Source organism: Xylaria bambusicola (genome assembly GCF_022495145.1).
Source record: "Xylaria bambusicola strain CBS 139988 unplaced genomic scaffold F5B22scaffold_8, whole genome shotgun sequence".
Classification (NCBI taxonomy): Eukaryota; Fungi; Ascomycota; class Sordariomycetes; order Xylariales; family Xylariaceae; genus Xylaria; species Xylaria bambusicola.
The window spans coordinates 148,343-164,817 of record NW_025953561.1 but is presented as its reverse complement, the minus strand read 5'-3'; the positions used below and the strand labels follow the sequence as shown (position 1 = coordinate 164,817).

The 16,475-nt window shown below is 47.5% G+C and overlaps 6 protein-coding genes and 2 non-coding genes across 8 annotated transcripts; 2 read left to right on the top strand and 6 right to left on the bottom strand.

Moving 5' to 3' along the window:
• Positions 1-181: 181 nt before the first annotated feature.
• Positions 182-1,391, bottom strand: F5B22DRAFT_540607 (ADP-ribose pyrophosphatase). The gene is made up of 4 exons (XM_047972838.1): positions 1,048-1,391; positions 643-848; positions 309-525; positions 182-212 (listed from the first exon to the last, which is right to left on the bottom strand). Exons 1-3 carry the CDS (start codon positions 1,178-1,180, stop codon positions 349-351), a joined length of 516 nt encoding a protein of 171 aa, XP_047833510.1. The 5' UTR covers positions 1,181-1,391; the 3' UTR covers positions 182-212; positions 309-348.
• F5B22DRAFT_540301 (uncharacterized protein) lies at positions 1,241-3,303 on the bottom strand. Its single transcript, XM_047972837.1, has 2 exons — positions 2,337-3,303; positions 1,241-2,268 (listed from the first exon to the last, which is right to left on the bottom strand). The coding sequence occupies exons 1-2, from the start codon at positions 2,986-2,988 to the stop codon at positions 1,604-1,606; spliced, it is 1,317 nt and encodes a 438-aa protein (XP_047833509.1). The 5' UTR covers positions 2,989-3,303; the 3' UTR covers positions 1,241-1,603.
• Positions 2,952-5,693, bottom strand: F5B22DRAFT_540235 (deoxyribodipyrimidine photo-lyase). Its single transcript, XM_047972833.1, has 2 exons — positions 4,228-5,693; positions 2,952-4,168 (listed from the first exon to the last, which is right to left on the bottom strand). The coding sequence occupies exons 1-2, from the start codon at positions 5,490-5,492 to the stop codon at positions 3,619-3,621; spliced, it is 1,815 nt and encodes a 604-aa protein (XP_047833508.1). The 5' UTR covers positions 5,493-5,693; the 3' UTR covers positions 2,952-3,618.
• Positions 5,694-7,235: 1,542 nt separating this feature from the next.
• On the bottom strand, positions 7,236-7,843 carry F5B22DRAFT_643658 (ribosomal protein S21e; the record flags this gene model as incomplete). The annotated part of the gene is made up of 6 exons (XM_047978303.1): positions 7,236-7,313; positions 7,372-7,402; positions 7,460-7,509; positions 7,563-7,600; positions 7,713-7,737; positions 7,802-7,843. The coding sequence occupies 6 exons, from the start codon at positions 7,841-7,843 to the stop codon at positions 7,236-7,238; spliced, it is 264 nt and encodes an 87-aa protein (XP_047833507.1).
• A 131-nt stretch (positions 7,844-7,974) lies between these two features.
• On the top strand, positions 7,975-11,143 carry F5B22DRAFT_595150 (uncharacterized protein). The gene has a single exon (XM_047974122.1). The coding sequence runs from the start codon at positions 8,374-8,376 to the stop codon at positions 11,035-11,037; it is 2,664 nt and encodes an 887-aa protein (XP_047833506.1). The 5' UTR covers positions 7,975-8,373; the 3' UTR covers positions 11,038-11,143.
• Positions 11,144-12,613: 1,470 nt separating this feature from the next.
• On the bottom strand, positions 12,614-12,725 carry F5B22DRAFT_t57. The gene has a single exon. It is a non-coding gene; the product is annotated as a tRNA-Leu (tRNA).
• A 487-nt stretch (positions 12,726-13,212) lies between these two features.
• Positions 13,213-13,283, bottom strand: F5B22DRAFT_t56. Its single transcript has one exon. It is a non-coding gene; the product is annotated as a tRNA-Gly (tRNA).
• Positions 13,284-14,226: 943 nt separating this feature from the next.
• Positions 14,227-16,438, top strand: F5B22DRAFT_661856 (Clavaminate synthase-like protein; the record flags this gene model as incomplete). Its single annotated transcript, XM_047980396.1, has 4 exons — positions 14,227-14,851; positions 14,903-15,276; positions 15,329-15,827; positions 15,918-16,438. The coding sequence occupies exons 1-4, from the start codon at positions 14,338-14,340 to the stop codon at positions 16,436-16,438; spliced, it is 1,908 nt and encodes a 635-aa protein (XP_047833505.1). The 5' UTR covers positions 14,227-14,337.
• Between the last annotated feature and the right edge of the window lie 37 nt (positions 16,439-16,475).

The following is a 16,475-nucleotide window of genomic DNA, read 5'->3' as shown; positions in this document are numbered from 1 at the left end:
TCTCCTGGATTGCAGCTGAAAATAAACCACAATCTCACGGTCTACCTAGGGAGCCCCTGGCTATGTGCCATCGTTCGCGCCGGATCCCTGCTGCATTGGTCAATAGGTAGGTAGCTGGAGTCGGTTGGTTCCAGACTCCTCTCTCTGTCCTCTCCCTACATATATTTGATTCAGCACCACTCAATCTTGGTTCGAAAAGATCTGCTCGGGCACTAGAAATTTAGCTTGAATCGATCTGGCCAGCCACAACGTCACCACAGTAAATCCACATCATGACTTGTCGTCTGATGCTAGGAGGCGAGAGGTACCGGTATGCAGATGCGATCAGATCGTTGTGGGTGCTGTTGACTACCTAATTGACAATGAAACGTCCAAGCCCGCATGATCCTTCACCAAATTCCTTATAGGCAGGAAGCACTTTTTATCGGCCCACTCCGGCGCTGTGTCATCATGATGTTGGCTCCATTGCCGTATCTCGTCCCAGCTCACCCAATACCAACCTTCACACTTCTCGGGTTCCATAGTCTGCAAAATATCGTCAGCATGCAGCACTAGACGTCCTCTCAGATGTTGCTCTCACGGGTCTTTGATCATTCCAACCGTGGCGTCACAGCGAGGATGTCAAGTAGAGATGCAACTAACCTTGGGCTGGGCCTTCGCGTCCTCCATGGTGCACTGAACAAACATAGTAACGTAATGTTTTGATGCGGCATCGAAAACGTCATTCGTCACGGCGACTATTCTGACTCCTTTGACCCGTAGTCCAGTCTCTTCTAGAGTCTCTCTCTCGGCACAGGCGAAAATGGACTCGCCCATCTCGAGGTGTCCGCCGGGGAAGGCCCATGATCCTGTTATTCCGTCAATCTCGAACAAGCAAACGTGACATGCACCGCGGATAAGAGCTGTCAAACGAATGTGCATACCGGCGCCGTGGCTCCCCGCTCTCTTCCCCATGATAAGTTCTCCCTTCTCGTTGCATACTACGGCTGCAACGCCAACGCGGGGGTTTGGTGGGGGGCTAGCCATTGTTGTCAATTTTTAACGTACGCATTTGATTAGGTCTATCAACTACTTCGTAGGTATATGGACGACAGCCCAAGGAGACGTTTAAATGAGTCGAGCGAAGGTGGATTTCGTGAACCAAGTACGGAACGAGGGCCGTAGTAGTGTAACAGCCCATTTATCTTCGGAGAGCACCAGGCGGTGCAAACCACAAAGCCCTGGTAGCGGGGGTCTGGTTCGTTGGTGCTAATTAGCAAGCAGCAATCAAGGCGGACTCAGAGGTAAAAGTCCGCCCACCAAGGGCGCAGATGCAAGGGGACTTTTTCCAGACGCTTTACAAGCCTCAATACCCAACCATCAATCGCTTACACAATAAGTCTGGAGACCTAGTGAGCATGGTCGCTCGTATCGACATCTATAGGCAGTGTAGATTACTAGCCTCAAGGTCTCAGTAACAGGAAAAACAAATCTGAGCACTGCCGCTTCGCATCAAGGCAGTCCCCACGACAGGCAAACACACTCGGCAGCCTACTTGCCTACTTGCTTACCTTAGGTAGGTAGATAGTAGGTATATACGCAACGACATTCTACACCTTGACTATTACAACTTCGACAATGCCTCCTCTTTCGCCTTCGCCTCTCTTTCCTCTGCGAGGACTTCCTCTCTCCCCCTTACCTCAACATTTCTCGCTGCGCCTTTGTCAAACTTGACTAAAACAACCCGCTCCCAATCGCCACCTCGGCTGCTTCCCTTAAGCTCGCCACCGGGCTTATCAAGCCCCAGGATAGCTCTTCGATCTCCATATCGCAAGCCTAGTGTCACAGGGCTAATCACCTTGTCTGCCCAGGGGATGCTCGAGGTAGGGTGTTCCCTAGCCTTGGGATGCGTGGTCGTAGGCACGGTCTCCAGAAACATGCGCAACTTATCCCGTTGCGCGAGATAGTACTCCGTTGTTTCAGAAGGCCGAAGTTCCGCTGGCGCGCCCGTGAGGAACTGCGAGAGTAGATGCAACAGAAAATACTGGGGTGGGAAAAGAATCAGGTCGCCCCGGTTTTGCCTCTCGAGCCACGTCGTTACGTCGTCGAAGTGTGCTGCCGTGATTTCGGCCCCGCCGTCCGCCGTCGGTATCAGCGCCTCGCTCTGCGCCGCTGAGAGTACCGGGTCCGAGCTTGTCTCTAACGGCAGCATGTACACGTACATCTGCGTGGTGAACCGCTTCGGCGGCCAGTGGGGTGTTATCCAGCGGGTGAACGGGAGCAAGCCCTCTATATAGAGTTGCATGATCAGTTCGCTGTAAATGTCTTAAGGATAAACTCTTTTGTTTATGTCCTACCTGTGTCTGCTACCCCACCTATGCTTACCAACCACTCGCGGAAACTGATCTCGTTGTCGTGTATCGCTTTCCGCGCCGCGTCGCGCTCTAAGGTGGGTAGGTTAAGCATTGGTCCATCTTTGCTTCTCTCACGCGCAAGTAGAATGCCACTTTCTTCAAATGTCTCTCGTATCGCTCCAAGTCTATAAGCTAGGGAGTCTTCATGACGCCTAGCATCACTAGATGGTAGAACAGGTCCGTCATGAAAGTCGGAAAGATTGCCACCTGGAAATACATGCGCGGAAGCGAATGATGTCGAAGTCTTCACTCGGTGAAGGAGTAGCACTTGGTTTGTTGGCGAGAGAAGTATAATGCTTGAACTAGGGCGGGGTTCAGGAGCTGTCTTGACTTTTGCTAAAGGCCCCGAACTCGCTGCTCGAATTCCTTTCTTCATTGTAGAAGAAACTACTCGACCTTTTCCAGAGATTATAGTCGTGTTTATCCCTAACCTCCGTTGTATCTGTTTGGGACAAGTACGCTTTACGTAGCAGCGTACCCAGGCTCTTGCAAAGGCTTGTTTGCCGTGTCTCCAATTCTCCCGATGTATTGCGTATCGTAGACCAGTATTCACCAAGTAATACAAACTTGAGGCTGAGGAGATCAGTGACTGCATGATTCTGGCCTGCAAGTTAGTCGAGACCGGGGTTAGATCATCTACACCGAAAGGTAAGTGAGTGTAGTGAGAACATGCCGAGGTTCAGCAAGGTCAGGCAGCAGAGAGCGCTGATCCACTTGGCGCTGACGCTGGCATTGCTCTCAACCCCCAGATCCATAGCTAATGTTCTCAGACGTTATCTAGCGAGCTTCACCAGCAAAATTTGAATTTACGGTAAGATTTGGTTAATAAGTATTAGGATCTTAATATCTAGGGCCATACGTTGTTGGTGGTGGAAGAGTATTATTGGTTGCAACTAGAGTTACTCAAGTTGCAATCACTCAGAATGTCAGGAGGTGCATCAAACCCATCATCTTACCCGGGTTACTATCCTTGTCAAATACACAAGCTAGCGATTAAAGGAATGTTTGAATCATGTGGTTGTGACATATGCCCATGAGCTTACACCCATCCGAGATGTGCCCATCCATATATCGAGGAAGTGGAAACACGACGAATTATGATACACACGATCTAAAAAGAACGCCAGTACACCTGTGTAAAATACCGGACCGCTCTTGCTAAGTATCCAAACAATGCGAAATCACGAAGGCTACAGTAGCCTATCCGCAAGTCACCAAATTTCCATCAAGCAGTATCACGTCCAATGCCGGCCTTATACGCACTCAGTGCCCTATCACGACTCGCCTTATGATCCACAATAGGCTTGGGATAGCCTGCCTTCTTTGCTTGCGCAGCTGCTCCTCTCCCATAAGGGTCATGGATGGCCTTGCCTTTGATCTCGGCGAGCTCGGGAATCCATTTGCGGATATAATCGCCGTCGGGATCGAACTTCTCGCTCTGGAGCAGCGGGTTGAAGATACGGAAGTATGGCTGCGGGTCTACGCCCACGGAGCTGCTAAATCCCCAACCACCGTTGTTCGAGGCAAAATCACCGTCGATTAAATGTTCCATGAAGAAGCGTTCCCCCATTCGCCAGTCGATCAGCAGGTCTTTGGCTAGAAATGAGGCGACGATCATGCGGCAGCGATTATGCATGTAGCCCATGCTCTTGATTTGTCGCATGGCAGCATCTACGATCGGAAAGCCGGTGCGCCCTTCGCACCAAGCTGCGAAGTGTGAAGCATTGTAAGACCATTCGATGTTTGAATATTCGGGCTTGAAGGGCTTGTTCATGCTAATAGAGTGTTAACAAAGATACGGTTATACGGATACGCGGAGCAGCTGATGGCATACCAGATGTACGGCCAGTTAACCAAAACATGTTTATAGAAATCCCTCCATGCTACCTCGCTAATCCAAGTCTGGATACCTTGAATCCCGGCATCAAGCTTTTTGGTCTTGTTCCGAGCTCTGGCGGTCCGGATAGCTGTCCTTGCACTAAGAGTGCCCGCAGCAAGATGCACTGATATCGACGCCGTGCCTGCGGAGGCGGGGATGTTCCGCCGTTCAGTATATTGGCCAATTCTTTCTTCACAGAACTTCTCTACCCTGTCCATCGCTTCGTGCTCGCCTTCTGGCCAGAGTGAACGAAGTCGTTTGGCATCTTCGTCGGACAATTTCTTGTTTTCCGGTACGTCGGGTATATCGCAGTCGAATAGTACAGACACTTTGTCGCGGGCATCCGGCGGGTTCCTCGACGGTGGTTCAAACGTGTTGAGGAGTTCTGGGTTTCCGTGTACATGTGAAACCCAAGCTCGATACCAAGGAGTGTATACGGCGTACTGTTTTCCGGTACCCGTGTGCAACGCCCCCGGTGGTACGACGCAGGTATCGTGGAAGATGTCCATAGACAACCCACGCTCTGCACACAACCGCACCATCTTAGTCTCTCTGCGAAGCTCGTCGACCTCATATTCCATGTTGGCGAAGAGATGACTCGCACCCCATTCTTCCATAAAGTCGATAATTCGGCTGGGTATTTCTTTCCGTTTTTCTACTTCCTCGACGTATAATGGGATATCCAGAGCAGCTAGGTCCTTTTTGATTACGTGCAATGTTCGAATCATAAAATCCACGCGAGCTGGTGATGTGAGATGTGCTTCAAAGTCTTGTGGGCTCACGATGTATATGCAGATCAACGGGACCTTAGCTTCCCGGGCTTTTTCACTGGCTTCCCAAAGTGCACGATTATCGGCAATTCGCAAATCCATCTTGAACCAGTGAACAACAGCATCCTTTACCTTTACTTTATTCCGCGCCTTGCTTGTTGCCTCAAGGGCGGCGGTGAGTTGTTCCATAGGCCGGGGAATTTCATTATTGCTGTACGCTTGTGCTCGTGCATTGCTCATTTCGTGTGGGTAATATTTGCGAAGTACGATGCCATTCTCTTCAGCTTCTTCTGTAAAGGGATGAGGTGCGCGCAACGGATCAGAGGTGCCATTCCCAACCCTTGGTCTCTTGGGTTTAGTAGCATCTTTAGAGTCGTTGTTAGCAGCAGCTTTCCTCTTGGAAGCTGGCTTTAAAGCCAAAGCATCGCCGATAGAGATTTGCGACGGCATCAGTGTAGCACTTCTTCAATGCTTTGCGGGCTGGGGTGGTGTGAATACTAATCAATTAGTGTAGGCTCATGAATGCGACTCATCCTGAGGTATCTCTTTCATAGAAAAGGAGATCAAAAGAGTCCACTCTCAGTTGACCTAGCTCAGGTTCACTTTCTTTCGTCTGCCAAATTCGCCAAAGCACCCTCGATGACGCACTACACATCTTGTTCCGTAGATCGCGCTGTACCTGGTCGGCTCATTTAGTGGCTTGCGCTAGTAGGGACATCACTGGTTCTGCTATCAGCTACCAACGGAGGGTTCCCTTTTTATGTTTCATATGCCTAAAACCATCATTCCGGATCTGCTTGCAATTACCGTAGGTAGTGTTCGAGTGGGCTCCAAGTGTCGCGCTTTGGTAAGCAGCAAACGTGACTGTGCAACCATTCTCCAACTGACCCAGCCTGAGACAAAGAGATGGTATAGGTAATCTTTTAATCAAACTATACCTACTGGGCTCTTTTCCCTCTCCTCATTTATGGTGTCGATAGTATGAATGACCCTCGATTCTAGTACGGCTGGTTGCTTGTCATTGGCGATATGTGTAACTGCCCACGGCATGATGCTGCATGAAAGGCAAATCACCTACGCTGCATTGGCAAGAAGGTTCAGAGCTCCGTTAAAAGAACACAAAGACTGTTCTTGTATTCCCCTGACAATTGTTATGATATCCATAGCATAATCATATGATTGCGGCGTGCTCCGTGTAGGAACCACCGTTCGCATAATCCAGCCTTCAGTAATCATTAAGGACCATGTGATAGGCACTATGCGGTCGATGAGAGACTTAATAGCACAACCCAACCATGGCCTTAAGTACGATACAAAAGTATAGCCTAAAGAGATGGGACAGCTCAACAGAACCGACATCAAGTTATAGCACCGTCTTTCACAATTGATCGCCAAGTGAAGGAATCGGTTGACAGGTTGGGATACATCCAAGAGAAAGGGGACGTCTGAAACAGATCACCCGAGACCTTAGTTCTGCAGCTTCTTCAGTTGTAGAAGGACCGAGCATTACGCAAAGAACATCCCGCATATCTGATTACCCAACACTGAATGAGTGCACCCATTTCACTTGCATTCCGGGCGCGGTGACAGGAAAAATTCGATAGCTTATAAGGCAATTAGAAAAAATCATTGTCGGAAAAATTTACCGTCTGTAAGCACTCGGACATTGTAATAATGATGGGTATCTTGTATGAGACCAGGAATTCGCCTCAGATGTGGGACAATGGCAATGCACGCAGAATCACAACCTTACAGAATAGGAATTCTTAATATTAATGTTTGACCCGTATCTGTGCCATGGCGAACAGCTCGGACACCACAGCTTTTTCAAGGCCACAAATCGATCTCCGGCACGGAGACTATCAAGGTAGTCCCAGACTCCTCGCCCATAGAATCACTCGAAGGTGGATGCGAGAAGACTTAGCCAGCCGTGAAAAGAATTCATCAACGCCACAAAAGATACACACGGCGAAAGCATCGAGATTGGGGATGATTTTGTTCGTATTGTCAACGTATCCGGAGTCGCATAAGGACGGCCGTATCTCTGTATCGACTAAGCTGCAGATCCTACGCGTCTTGCCATGTTGACCTAATCATGAATTTCCCATAAACGCCGTTACCTGGATTACCCGCTGTTAGAAGGTTTACGAGGCTACCGATCTGTGGGTTGACATACCGCCAATAAGAAATCCTCTATCGGTTGGGGCTCCAGACGTTCTTTAGGAGACCATCCTTCTGAGTAATTCGGTTGAAGGCATCGTCGCTCTCGCCCTATTTGTTATTTAGTATGGAGGAATCGCAGCAAAATAAGTTGTCGGGGCCGAATTACCATGGCGCGCACGAAACCGCTCAGAGCGTAACTTGGGTTTGTTGTCAGTGTAAATGTATTTTAGCAGGTGGGTGCCAAATCCTCATACACGTGGTTCTCGCCGGGCACCTGTCTTCCGTTCTCATCGAGCCTGGCAACCTTTACATTCCGTTAGCAGCCGCTGACTTTGACTTTGGGGTATATGTACTAACGCTGATCTGAACACTGGCGTGGTCGGTGGCCTTGATCACTATAGCAAACCGATGTCAGCCGTCGCATCTCGGTTAAACGGGCCAGCTGTGCATTGGATCGATTTTCTTCGAAGCTGAGCGTAGAACATAGTAAAGATCACAGCGACTTACGACGGCCGGTCGCGCTGCACTTTCGCTATAAGAGTATCCTGTCAGTTTCCACACTGAGATGTCCAAAAGATGGAGGAATGGCAGCATACTGGCACGTAAAGGTCGACGAGTTCTCCGCGGTCGTTCTCCATTTTGGCGATTGGGGCAGAATTGAGATTGAGGCGGTCGGAAATGTGGTTGATGATGGTGTGGTTATCGCAAAGAAATTCTATAATTTTGACCTAGGCCACAGATAGTGGGAGGGATGTGGTGGGGTTGTACCTGGGTATCTTTTGCTCGGCTAAGGTCACGTGCAGCTTGGTCACATGCTTTCGAGTTTATTTCGCGTGGACCCTTCGGCATAAGTTTGCCCCGGTTGCCATTGCCTGGGCCCCGCATCGCCCCATGGGCTTTTATCGGCTCTCAAGTTGGTTAACCGCTGACATGAATCAAGACTCCTCCAGCAGCTACATAGGTACTATCACGACGAATTGCGGACGGTCAAGCATTCAAAGCATAACTCTGTGCCTCTTCTGATACGAAACCGTTGAACTTCGATCTCGCTTTGAGATTTCTTCTTCATAGATGAATTATTACTCTTTTTGACAACTTCAATCTGCCTGTCTACGGCGCGTGCCGTTGCGCTAGAGGCGCAGCGTTAACTATCCATACCCGTTTGACAATGTCTTCCAGAGATTCTTTTCTGTCTTCGCCACCTCGCGCCGGATCTTCCGGTCAAAATTTCTCCTCGTCCTCCCCATGCCTCCCCTCTCTCGATGAGATATTTCTCAAGAAGAGCCACAACAAGTCTCCCTTGCATCCTAGGAATCGCGCTGCACCCGTCTCACATAATACCCACACGTTCACAAGCGCTGCAATTCTTCTGCGAGATACCCCTAAACCTGATATAGATATCGAGGAACTCACCAACTCGCCACCATTACGAACGAAGAGCCACACAGCATCTACACCATACAATACGACGTTCACAAGTGCTGCAATTATATTGAGGGACGCTCCTGAAATCGACATAGATACTGAGGAAATCACCGATTCGCCACCCCGAAGGGAAAAAGAAAAGAGCACGAGCGGCAAACGGAATACTTCGAAACCTAATATATCGTCAGTCGTTAGAAACTCAACAGAGCCCGTCATTGCGATTGGATCTTTATCTCCGAAAGATAAGCCATGGCAAAAGTTCATAAGTGAAGCGTCTACGCGGGATGGTGACCAGCCCTTACGCTCCCAATGTGCGAAGAGGCCGACTACAAGAAAGCTCTCGGGCAGGGCTTTTGAGTCGATACCTAAGCATCATTCTACGGGGAAAGAGGTGTTCTTATCTGAAGATACTTCTAGTGGTGTGAAAAACAAAAATAGTACGGAAGATGTGCTGGACGGAGTTGTTTCCGGCGCCGAACAAGAACTTGCTCTTCCTCGTCGGGGCGATTGGACTCCTCCAAGAGCGAATGATCCTATTGTGCTTCATTCCGACTCAGATACTCGAGAGCTTGTCTCGTCGGTCGATAAGGAGCCGGTATCAAAAGACGTGTTTCAAAACTTACATAGCCAGTATGGAAGAAAAGATGTGGAGTTGGCACAAAAAGCATGTCAACAGCCCAAAGACGATTTTCTAAAGAAACGCAAACGCATTGAATTGATATCTATAGGTCAAAATCATGAGAGTTTGAACTGCCATCAAGGCGCTCAATCACTAGACGTACAGCAGCCAGAGGAACAGACGAAGCGGGCAGATCTTCAAACACCCGTGCCCAAGAAGAAGACCAGGACAATCACTGAACTTGCGATAGCTCCTTTCGCAGCCCCACTTCCATCCGACATTGAACTTGCAGGACCAGCAACTAAAGAGTCGATGCTGGATTATTTCGATGTCGACGGTGCCGTTAAGGCGCTGGTTGAGCATCAATCGGCTGTCATGTCTCAAAGAAAACCTAAGGCTAAAGAGACGAAGAAGCCATCCAAGACAAGACGCAAAACAAAAGGGGGCACAGAGGCCAACCCGATTTTATTGTCTCCAAGCACCGCCTTGAAGCAGTCATCGAATCAAGATTTTCTTTTTGGAACTTCCAGCCAACTCGTACAGGAAGATTCTCCAACGACCTTGAGAGATATTCAGGCTGCTATCCGTGCGTCCAATAGCCTCAATTCTGTCCCTTTTGATCCCGATATACCCCAGCGCTTATGGCATGCTGGAGCGCGTGATGAAGAAGGTGAGTTGATGGAGATGGAAGTTATAGATTTACAACATGGTCGTACAGTCAAGTCAGGATCAGATTCAACAACCACTCCCAGTGGTCGAGATTTTGTTGATATCGATGATATTCTAGACTCACCGTTGCCAGTGACTTCGTCCCCAAACACAATATCTGGAGGCAAACAGACAGTTTCACATTTCTTTCGGTCACAGAACACCAAATATGACTCGAATGGTGGGGCCCCCGAGTCTCAAGACTTGGGAAATGCAACTAGTGTTGAGCCCCGTCCCAATTATGAATTATTTACAGATGGGCAGCTCAGCAAACAGATCGCGTCGTATGGGTTTAAGGTGGTAAAGAAACGTGCTGCGATGATCGCATTGCTAGACCAGTGCTGGACAAGCAAACATCAAGGCAAATCAGCTGGTTCAACACAACATTTGTCAACGTCTAGCCGTACCCCAACGCCAGCTCAACAAGAGTCTACAAGTGATGTCCAAAACAAAGCCCCTTCAAAACCCCAAGGACGCGGCCGGAGGAAGAAAGATGGCGAGTCAGTAACATCAATTGCCAAACCCACTCCATCAGATACATCCAGTTCTAAACGGCCACGAGGTCGACCAAAAAAGAATGAGACTGCACCCACCACTAAGGCAGAGTCTAGTACCTCAATACCAAGCCCTAGGCGACCGCGTGGTCGTACTAGAAAGCCGAGTACTACTTCTGTTGAAATCCCAGATTCTGAGAATGAAACACCATCACCCATTTCCTCGCCTGACCCGGTCTTCTCTTCGCCGCCTCTGTTGGATCTAACAACCTCAGAAGAGGGTGATATGTCTCTGAATATGTCGCCGACTGATAAACAGGCAGAGTTATTTAAGCATATAACTAAAGCTGTGACTTCAACACCTCGTTCACAAGATCCGTCAAGTCCGTCTTGGTATGAGAAGATGCTTCTTTATGACCCTATCATCCTCGAAGAACTCGCATCTTGGTTGAATGGGGGCGAGCTAACACGTGTTGGGTACGATGGGGAAGTGTCTCCATCTGATGTGAAGAAATGGTGTGAAAGTAAGAGTGTTATTTGTCTCTGGCAACAGAATACCAGAGGGAAGGAGCGCAAGCGATACTGAACTATTATGAGATTACGAGCTGAATGTCCGATGACTGTACTCATAAAGAGCGTTCTCGTTAATTAGTGAGCTATAATATAATCTAACCACGGATTATACACTTGCGCTGTAATTCTTCTTGCGAGGGCGCCGGGGTTATTCAGCGGTATAAAGTAACACGGCCTGGCTAAGCAATTTCACAGCACTCTTAGACTTGTGACAGTAAGTAATGCGGCCGTATCTCTGTCACTATCACTGCACTTAACAGATTGATACCCGAACTTGAAAGTGAGTGTGTTACTTATCCCACAACTCCTTGCCCATAAGTATATTGTCACAGTGCCATAGTTGAGTATAGAGACGCAGGGTCTCGACCTGATAATGTCGTTTACCTTTTGGTAGTGCAACAGTTTATAGTACTATACTCCTGTACTCTGTTCCATCACATGGATACTTTCTCTACAAAGGTCTCGCTGTTGGATGGGCGCATTGGTTAAGGTTCCTCATGGTGGTGTTTAAAATTATCTTAATCCTCCGGACAGCTGCCGCGATTGCTTGCCGTGGTGTCTTTGATTAACGTGGCTTCTTCGCCTCGTTTTCAGCCTATTAGCCCATGAAGACAAGTTAGAGGTACAAGTCTCTTTGCTACTCTACTTCTCAGGATATTAGTACATAGTTGCGATGAGTTGCTCCCAGTGTTACACGTGTAACCTCTGTACCGGTTGAAGAATGCAGTTCGCCTTGCACTTCGGCCGTACGAAGGACCATTGCAGGCTGTTCATGACCTTCCAAGACATGCAGGCAATATTGGGCGATATTGGAAAGTGAGGTTATACAGACTTCGCTTCTTGAAACAGACCCCAGAGACCCAGGCGGTCTGGGCTGGCAGATCATTTGTATATAGAGTCATCTCAAGCCACCAACAGCCGAGAAGGAGTTGGTTGGCCAAGGACTTATGCAGCCCTAGTTGATCATTATAATCAGAATCCTCAGTTCCAAGCCCAGTTCAACTGCCCTTGTTATACCCAGACACCTAGCCTGTTTCTCTTACCTCCTTGCTTGTATTTTATGCTCAAGTAAATCTATCACTCTCTGCATCGATTGATTTTAGCTGGATGTAGTCCTCAAGTAGGTTTCATAGAGGCAAGATGTCCTTCTGGTTTTGAAATCCTTACAGTAAGAAATGCATTCTGCTGTTATAGATGCACATCGCAAAATAGTAATTCTATGCAGATTACTAGGCACCTCAGTTTTCAAGCTGCGAACCTGTTAACAGTTCGCATTTAATATAGAACTATTCCCTCTAAACATGAAATTTTCCTCGAGTTACTGATACAACCATCCGAAAAGCCTAGTCTACAAAGAACATGCAAATCAGATCTGCCGCAACTGCCCCATTTTGTGTATTAACTCGTGCTATCAAATTATGTAGGTACTAACCCCCTATATATTCTCTTTCACTTTACCTTAACCCCCCCTTCCTGCATGTTGTCTGACATTCATTCATGTTTTGCATCGCCCCCCTCTACCTCACTGCTAAAAAGAGGATCTTAATGACAAAATGCAAAGCACATCATGTTAACATGATCCGATTCGTTGAGAGCTGCAGGATTCGAACCTGCGCGGTTTCCCACTGCGGGATTTATGGTATAACCTCATCGAAGAGATTAAGCCTAAACACAGCGCCTTAACCACTCGGCCAAACTCCCACTGTTTTGAAAATCTTGCCGCTAAGATAACCCTTGTGTTGTGATTCGGCCAAAAGTGCCAAGACCCTCTAGGCCACCCGGCAGCCGCGGCAGCCAACCATGCCCTTGGCGAGAGTGGAGCTATAAGCGATTGGGTTTATAGAGTCACAAGGTTGGATTGTTATACTTAGGGCAAAGGAGCCTAACAGGCAAGAAGCTCCTAGGTTGTATGAAGTCTGAAGAGGATAAATAGCCCAAGTTTCTCCTAGCTTAGAGAAGGAGAGACACCAAGGCTCCCGAGAACCCCAGTGAATTGCCAAATATGACTAAGTTCCCTCTACTAAAGCCCTCGTCATATTTATAACATGCTGTAAGCAAGTAAAAGCAGCTATAATATTAAAGTATTCATGGTAAAACTAATATCGAAATGCTAATATTAAAACTTCATAGTTTAAAACTTTTATGATCAACAAAAAAGTATTCGAACAAATTCAAACATCTCAAATTCTGCATCAGCCGTGAATCGAACACGGGGCCCATCGATGGCAACGATGGATTTTACCACTAAACCACTGATGCGATTGTGAACATGATGATCCAAGGTGACTAACTCACATTCTCTTTTTTGTTATATAGAAAAAGCATTGTCTATGTCACAACGTCAACCAAGCGCATGTCCTGTCGCTGATTCAACGGGCATTACCGCCTTAATAAGTCTACAATAAGTGGAAATGATATGGCTGCCTCCTTCATGTATTATTTAAAGCACAGCAAAGGCGCTTCTGATTTGTGGCCCTCAGACAACATCTATTAACAAGCCTCCCAAACTCCATTAGCCTTCTAGCCCAAGGTTTGGTTGAAATTTAAATATCTGACACGAAATTCTATCAGTTGCATCGTAAAAGTCAGATTCGGTTAAACTATACATGTATTGACCGAAACAACCTGGGGATAAGCACGTGTGGCTCTGCTATTCAATATGAACATGGGTTTTGGAGATGCTTTGCGGTCCTATGGCGAATACGGATGTTGCCTCCACGTCCAATAGTACAACCAGCAATATAAGAAGACCGCCAAGACATGCTACTGTTGGATAGAACTGAATATGCGTAAACAGATTTACCCAACGCCAAGAGGCTCGAGAAAGTAGTGATCAGGAACTCTCCACTTTCTGGTAGTTATACCCGGTATTCGAGTATTAGGCTATAGAGCAAGAACGGGTCTGACTATAACGCACTAATTGCATGCTGGCTCATTCCCATGTGCGAAGGGGGACTGAGACATATGATGCTGACGAGTACCTCGGAAAGACAGCCCTGGCTCTGGACTCGATTTTCTGACGCGGAACGAAATAGCAGGTGGGAAATGTAGTTCAATCTCTAGTCGCACCGCGTACTGACTGACTCATTCAGCACCCTTGTCCTATCCCATGGGAAGTGTTAGGTAAAGAAAACTGGGCGATAGAGAGGTGCTCGCAAGCCCGTTCCCGTTATGAAATCCATTCAGTGAAAAAAGATGGGCAATCCGAGCCACACAAGATCTCTTCACCTTCATATCTCTTTTCTTGGTATTCGAACTCACTTACGGTAGCGCCACTCCTGAATAACTGGAATGTCTATCTCTTCCAATCCACATGGCGCGGTCTATCTCTCCTCACTTCTACAGATTGACGGATGCTCAATCAAAGGTGTGCAATTTAATATTTACTTCTAATTACGGAGATGATGCGAATTTTTCTCCGAAGGGCTCGCTGCTAGCAAGAAACGACACAATTCCCGAATCTAGAACCAAGTCGATTACGCGGAATCAAAATATGACGAAGTCGGTTAATGAGAGGGCTCGAGCTGCAGCCATTGTACTGAACCGCTACCGGATTGAATACAAAAATGATTGGGATCTTCCCCAATCCATACTTCATTCTCAGGTCCAGATGCAAACGGCGCTTGAGCGAGATGTTCCAATCGAGCTTGTGATCCCTGCATTTCCGTTCAAGTCTTCTAATCGCTCAATGAAAGTCCTGAGCCCGCTACCGGATGAAGCTGAAAGACTTTCGCTGTTACATCTCGATGGACTCTGTTCAGCTATAGCAGATGCCACTTGTTCACAGACATTTTTGACAATTATCTCCGATGGGATTATATATAATGGTACGACATCTGTTGTTGATAATGCAAGATGGCTACTAAAGTTGTTTTTAGATATCCTAGGTGTCTCGGATCAAGAGGTATGGAGATACGGCCAGCAACTACGACAGATGGCAAAGAGTAATGGCTGCCATCGCCTTCGATTTTTACGGATTTCCGACTTAGTCGGCGCCGACGACGAATCATCAAGACTAAATGAAACACTCTATCTTTCCAGGGTGTCTGAATATCGCAGTATACTTGAGTCAAACACGCCGAGCGGCTTTGATGTGTTGCATGCCATCACGAACGATCCGGACATTACCAAGACATACAAAGGCTATAAGAAATTTTTAATAAGTGAGAGAGATGATAGAACTAATCGCTCTCGGTCTCAAATGGAAAGGGAAAATAGTGTCATTGCTAAAGCGATGATACTTAGAGGAAAGGTCAGTAAATGCCTAACCCGAGCTGTGAACCTCCAAGCTAAAGCGTAACAAGGCATTTGCTGAAGCTGTAAAGCTAAAATTCCCGGATTCTATTCGCCTTTCAATCCACCCCTCTAATGATATAAACAAGGTGTCTATAGCTATGTTACCACAAGACAACGAGATAGTTATGACTCCATGGCATGGGGCTGTTGTACGTGGCGTAAATGCTCGTGTCTCAATGTCGCATGCCATTTTGATACCAGCTATGACGCATGACATTGTACATGTTGGCGGACACCCAAGTTACTTCCGTGAACGATCCGATTTATTTACATGGCCTAATCTTAATGTCAAGTTCGAATACTTGTATCCTTGTGGTATTTTAGTCACGCCGGCTGAATCAACATCTACTTACACCGTATCGATGGTGGATATGCAAAGGATCCAGATCCTTGCAACATATTGCTCTCCAGTTATCTTAAGAGGGTTCTTTGGAGGCCAAGACTGCGTTCCATTAGCTTCTAATCCAGAAGATATCACCTTAGATCTACCGAGGAAAAATGACAACCGTACGTTTATTCAGAAGCAGCGGCCACCGGGAGTTTCTTATTGCTGAGTTGCACACATCTGAACAGTAAGAGCTAACTCTGATATCATAGCGGTATTGTCCACAAACATATCCATACACTGCAATAGCATGGCCAAAAACAACACTACAAAACAGAGGGAAATATACCAGGATCCCCAAACATCTAGCGCTCCCCAGTCGCAGTTTTCTATCTTGAGTATATCAGCCCCGGTCAGTACTGGCTCCGTGTTTTTCGCCTCCTTCGATCTTTTCAGTCGCTATCTACCGCGGGCCTACCCCGTCAGCAAGCTCGAGAAGATCAAGTGGACATACTGCTATCCCGGATCACCCCCTAATGTTAATGAGAGCATCCCACTAGTAGTTCGACACCCAGTCCGAAATTTGCCATGCATTCGCTGGCATCGGTCTTGGCCACAATGGAGGAAACCTGGAGCAAGTGCTAATATCAGCATTGTGAATGGGTCACAGAGTCTAGTACCTTTGGTTGATAGCTTGTTAGCTGACCACCGAGTGTGTCTTCGTTTTCGAGGGCAAGAAGGAGATATAGTAGTTGTCGATAACTTCACCGTCCTCTATACTACCACTACTTGATCCAGCACCAGGCGCATTCAACCAACTGTGGCATGTT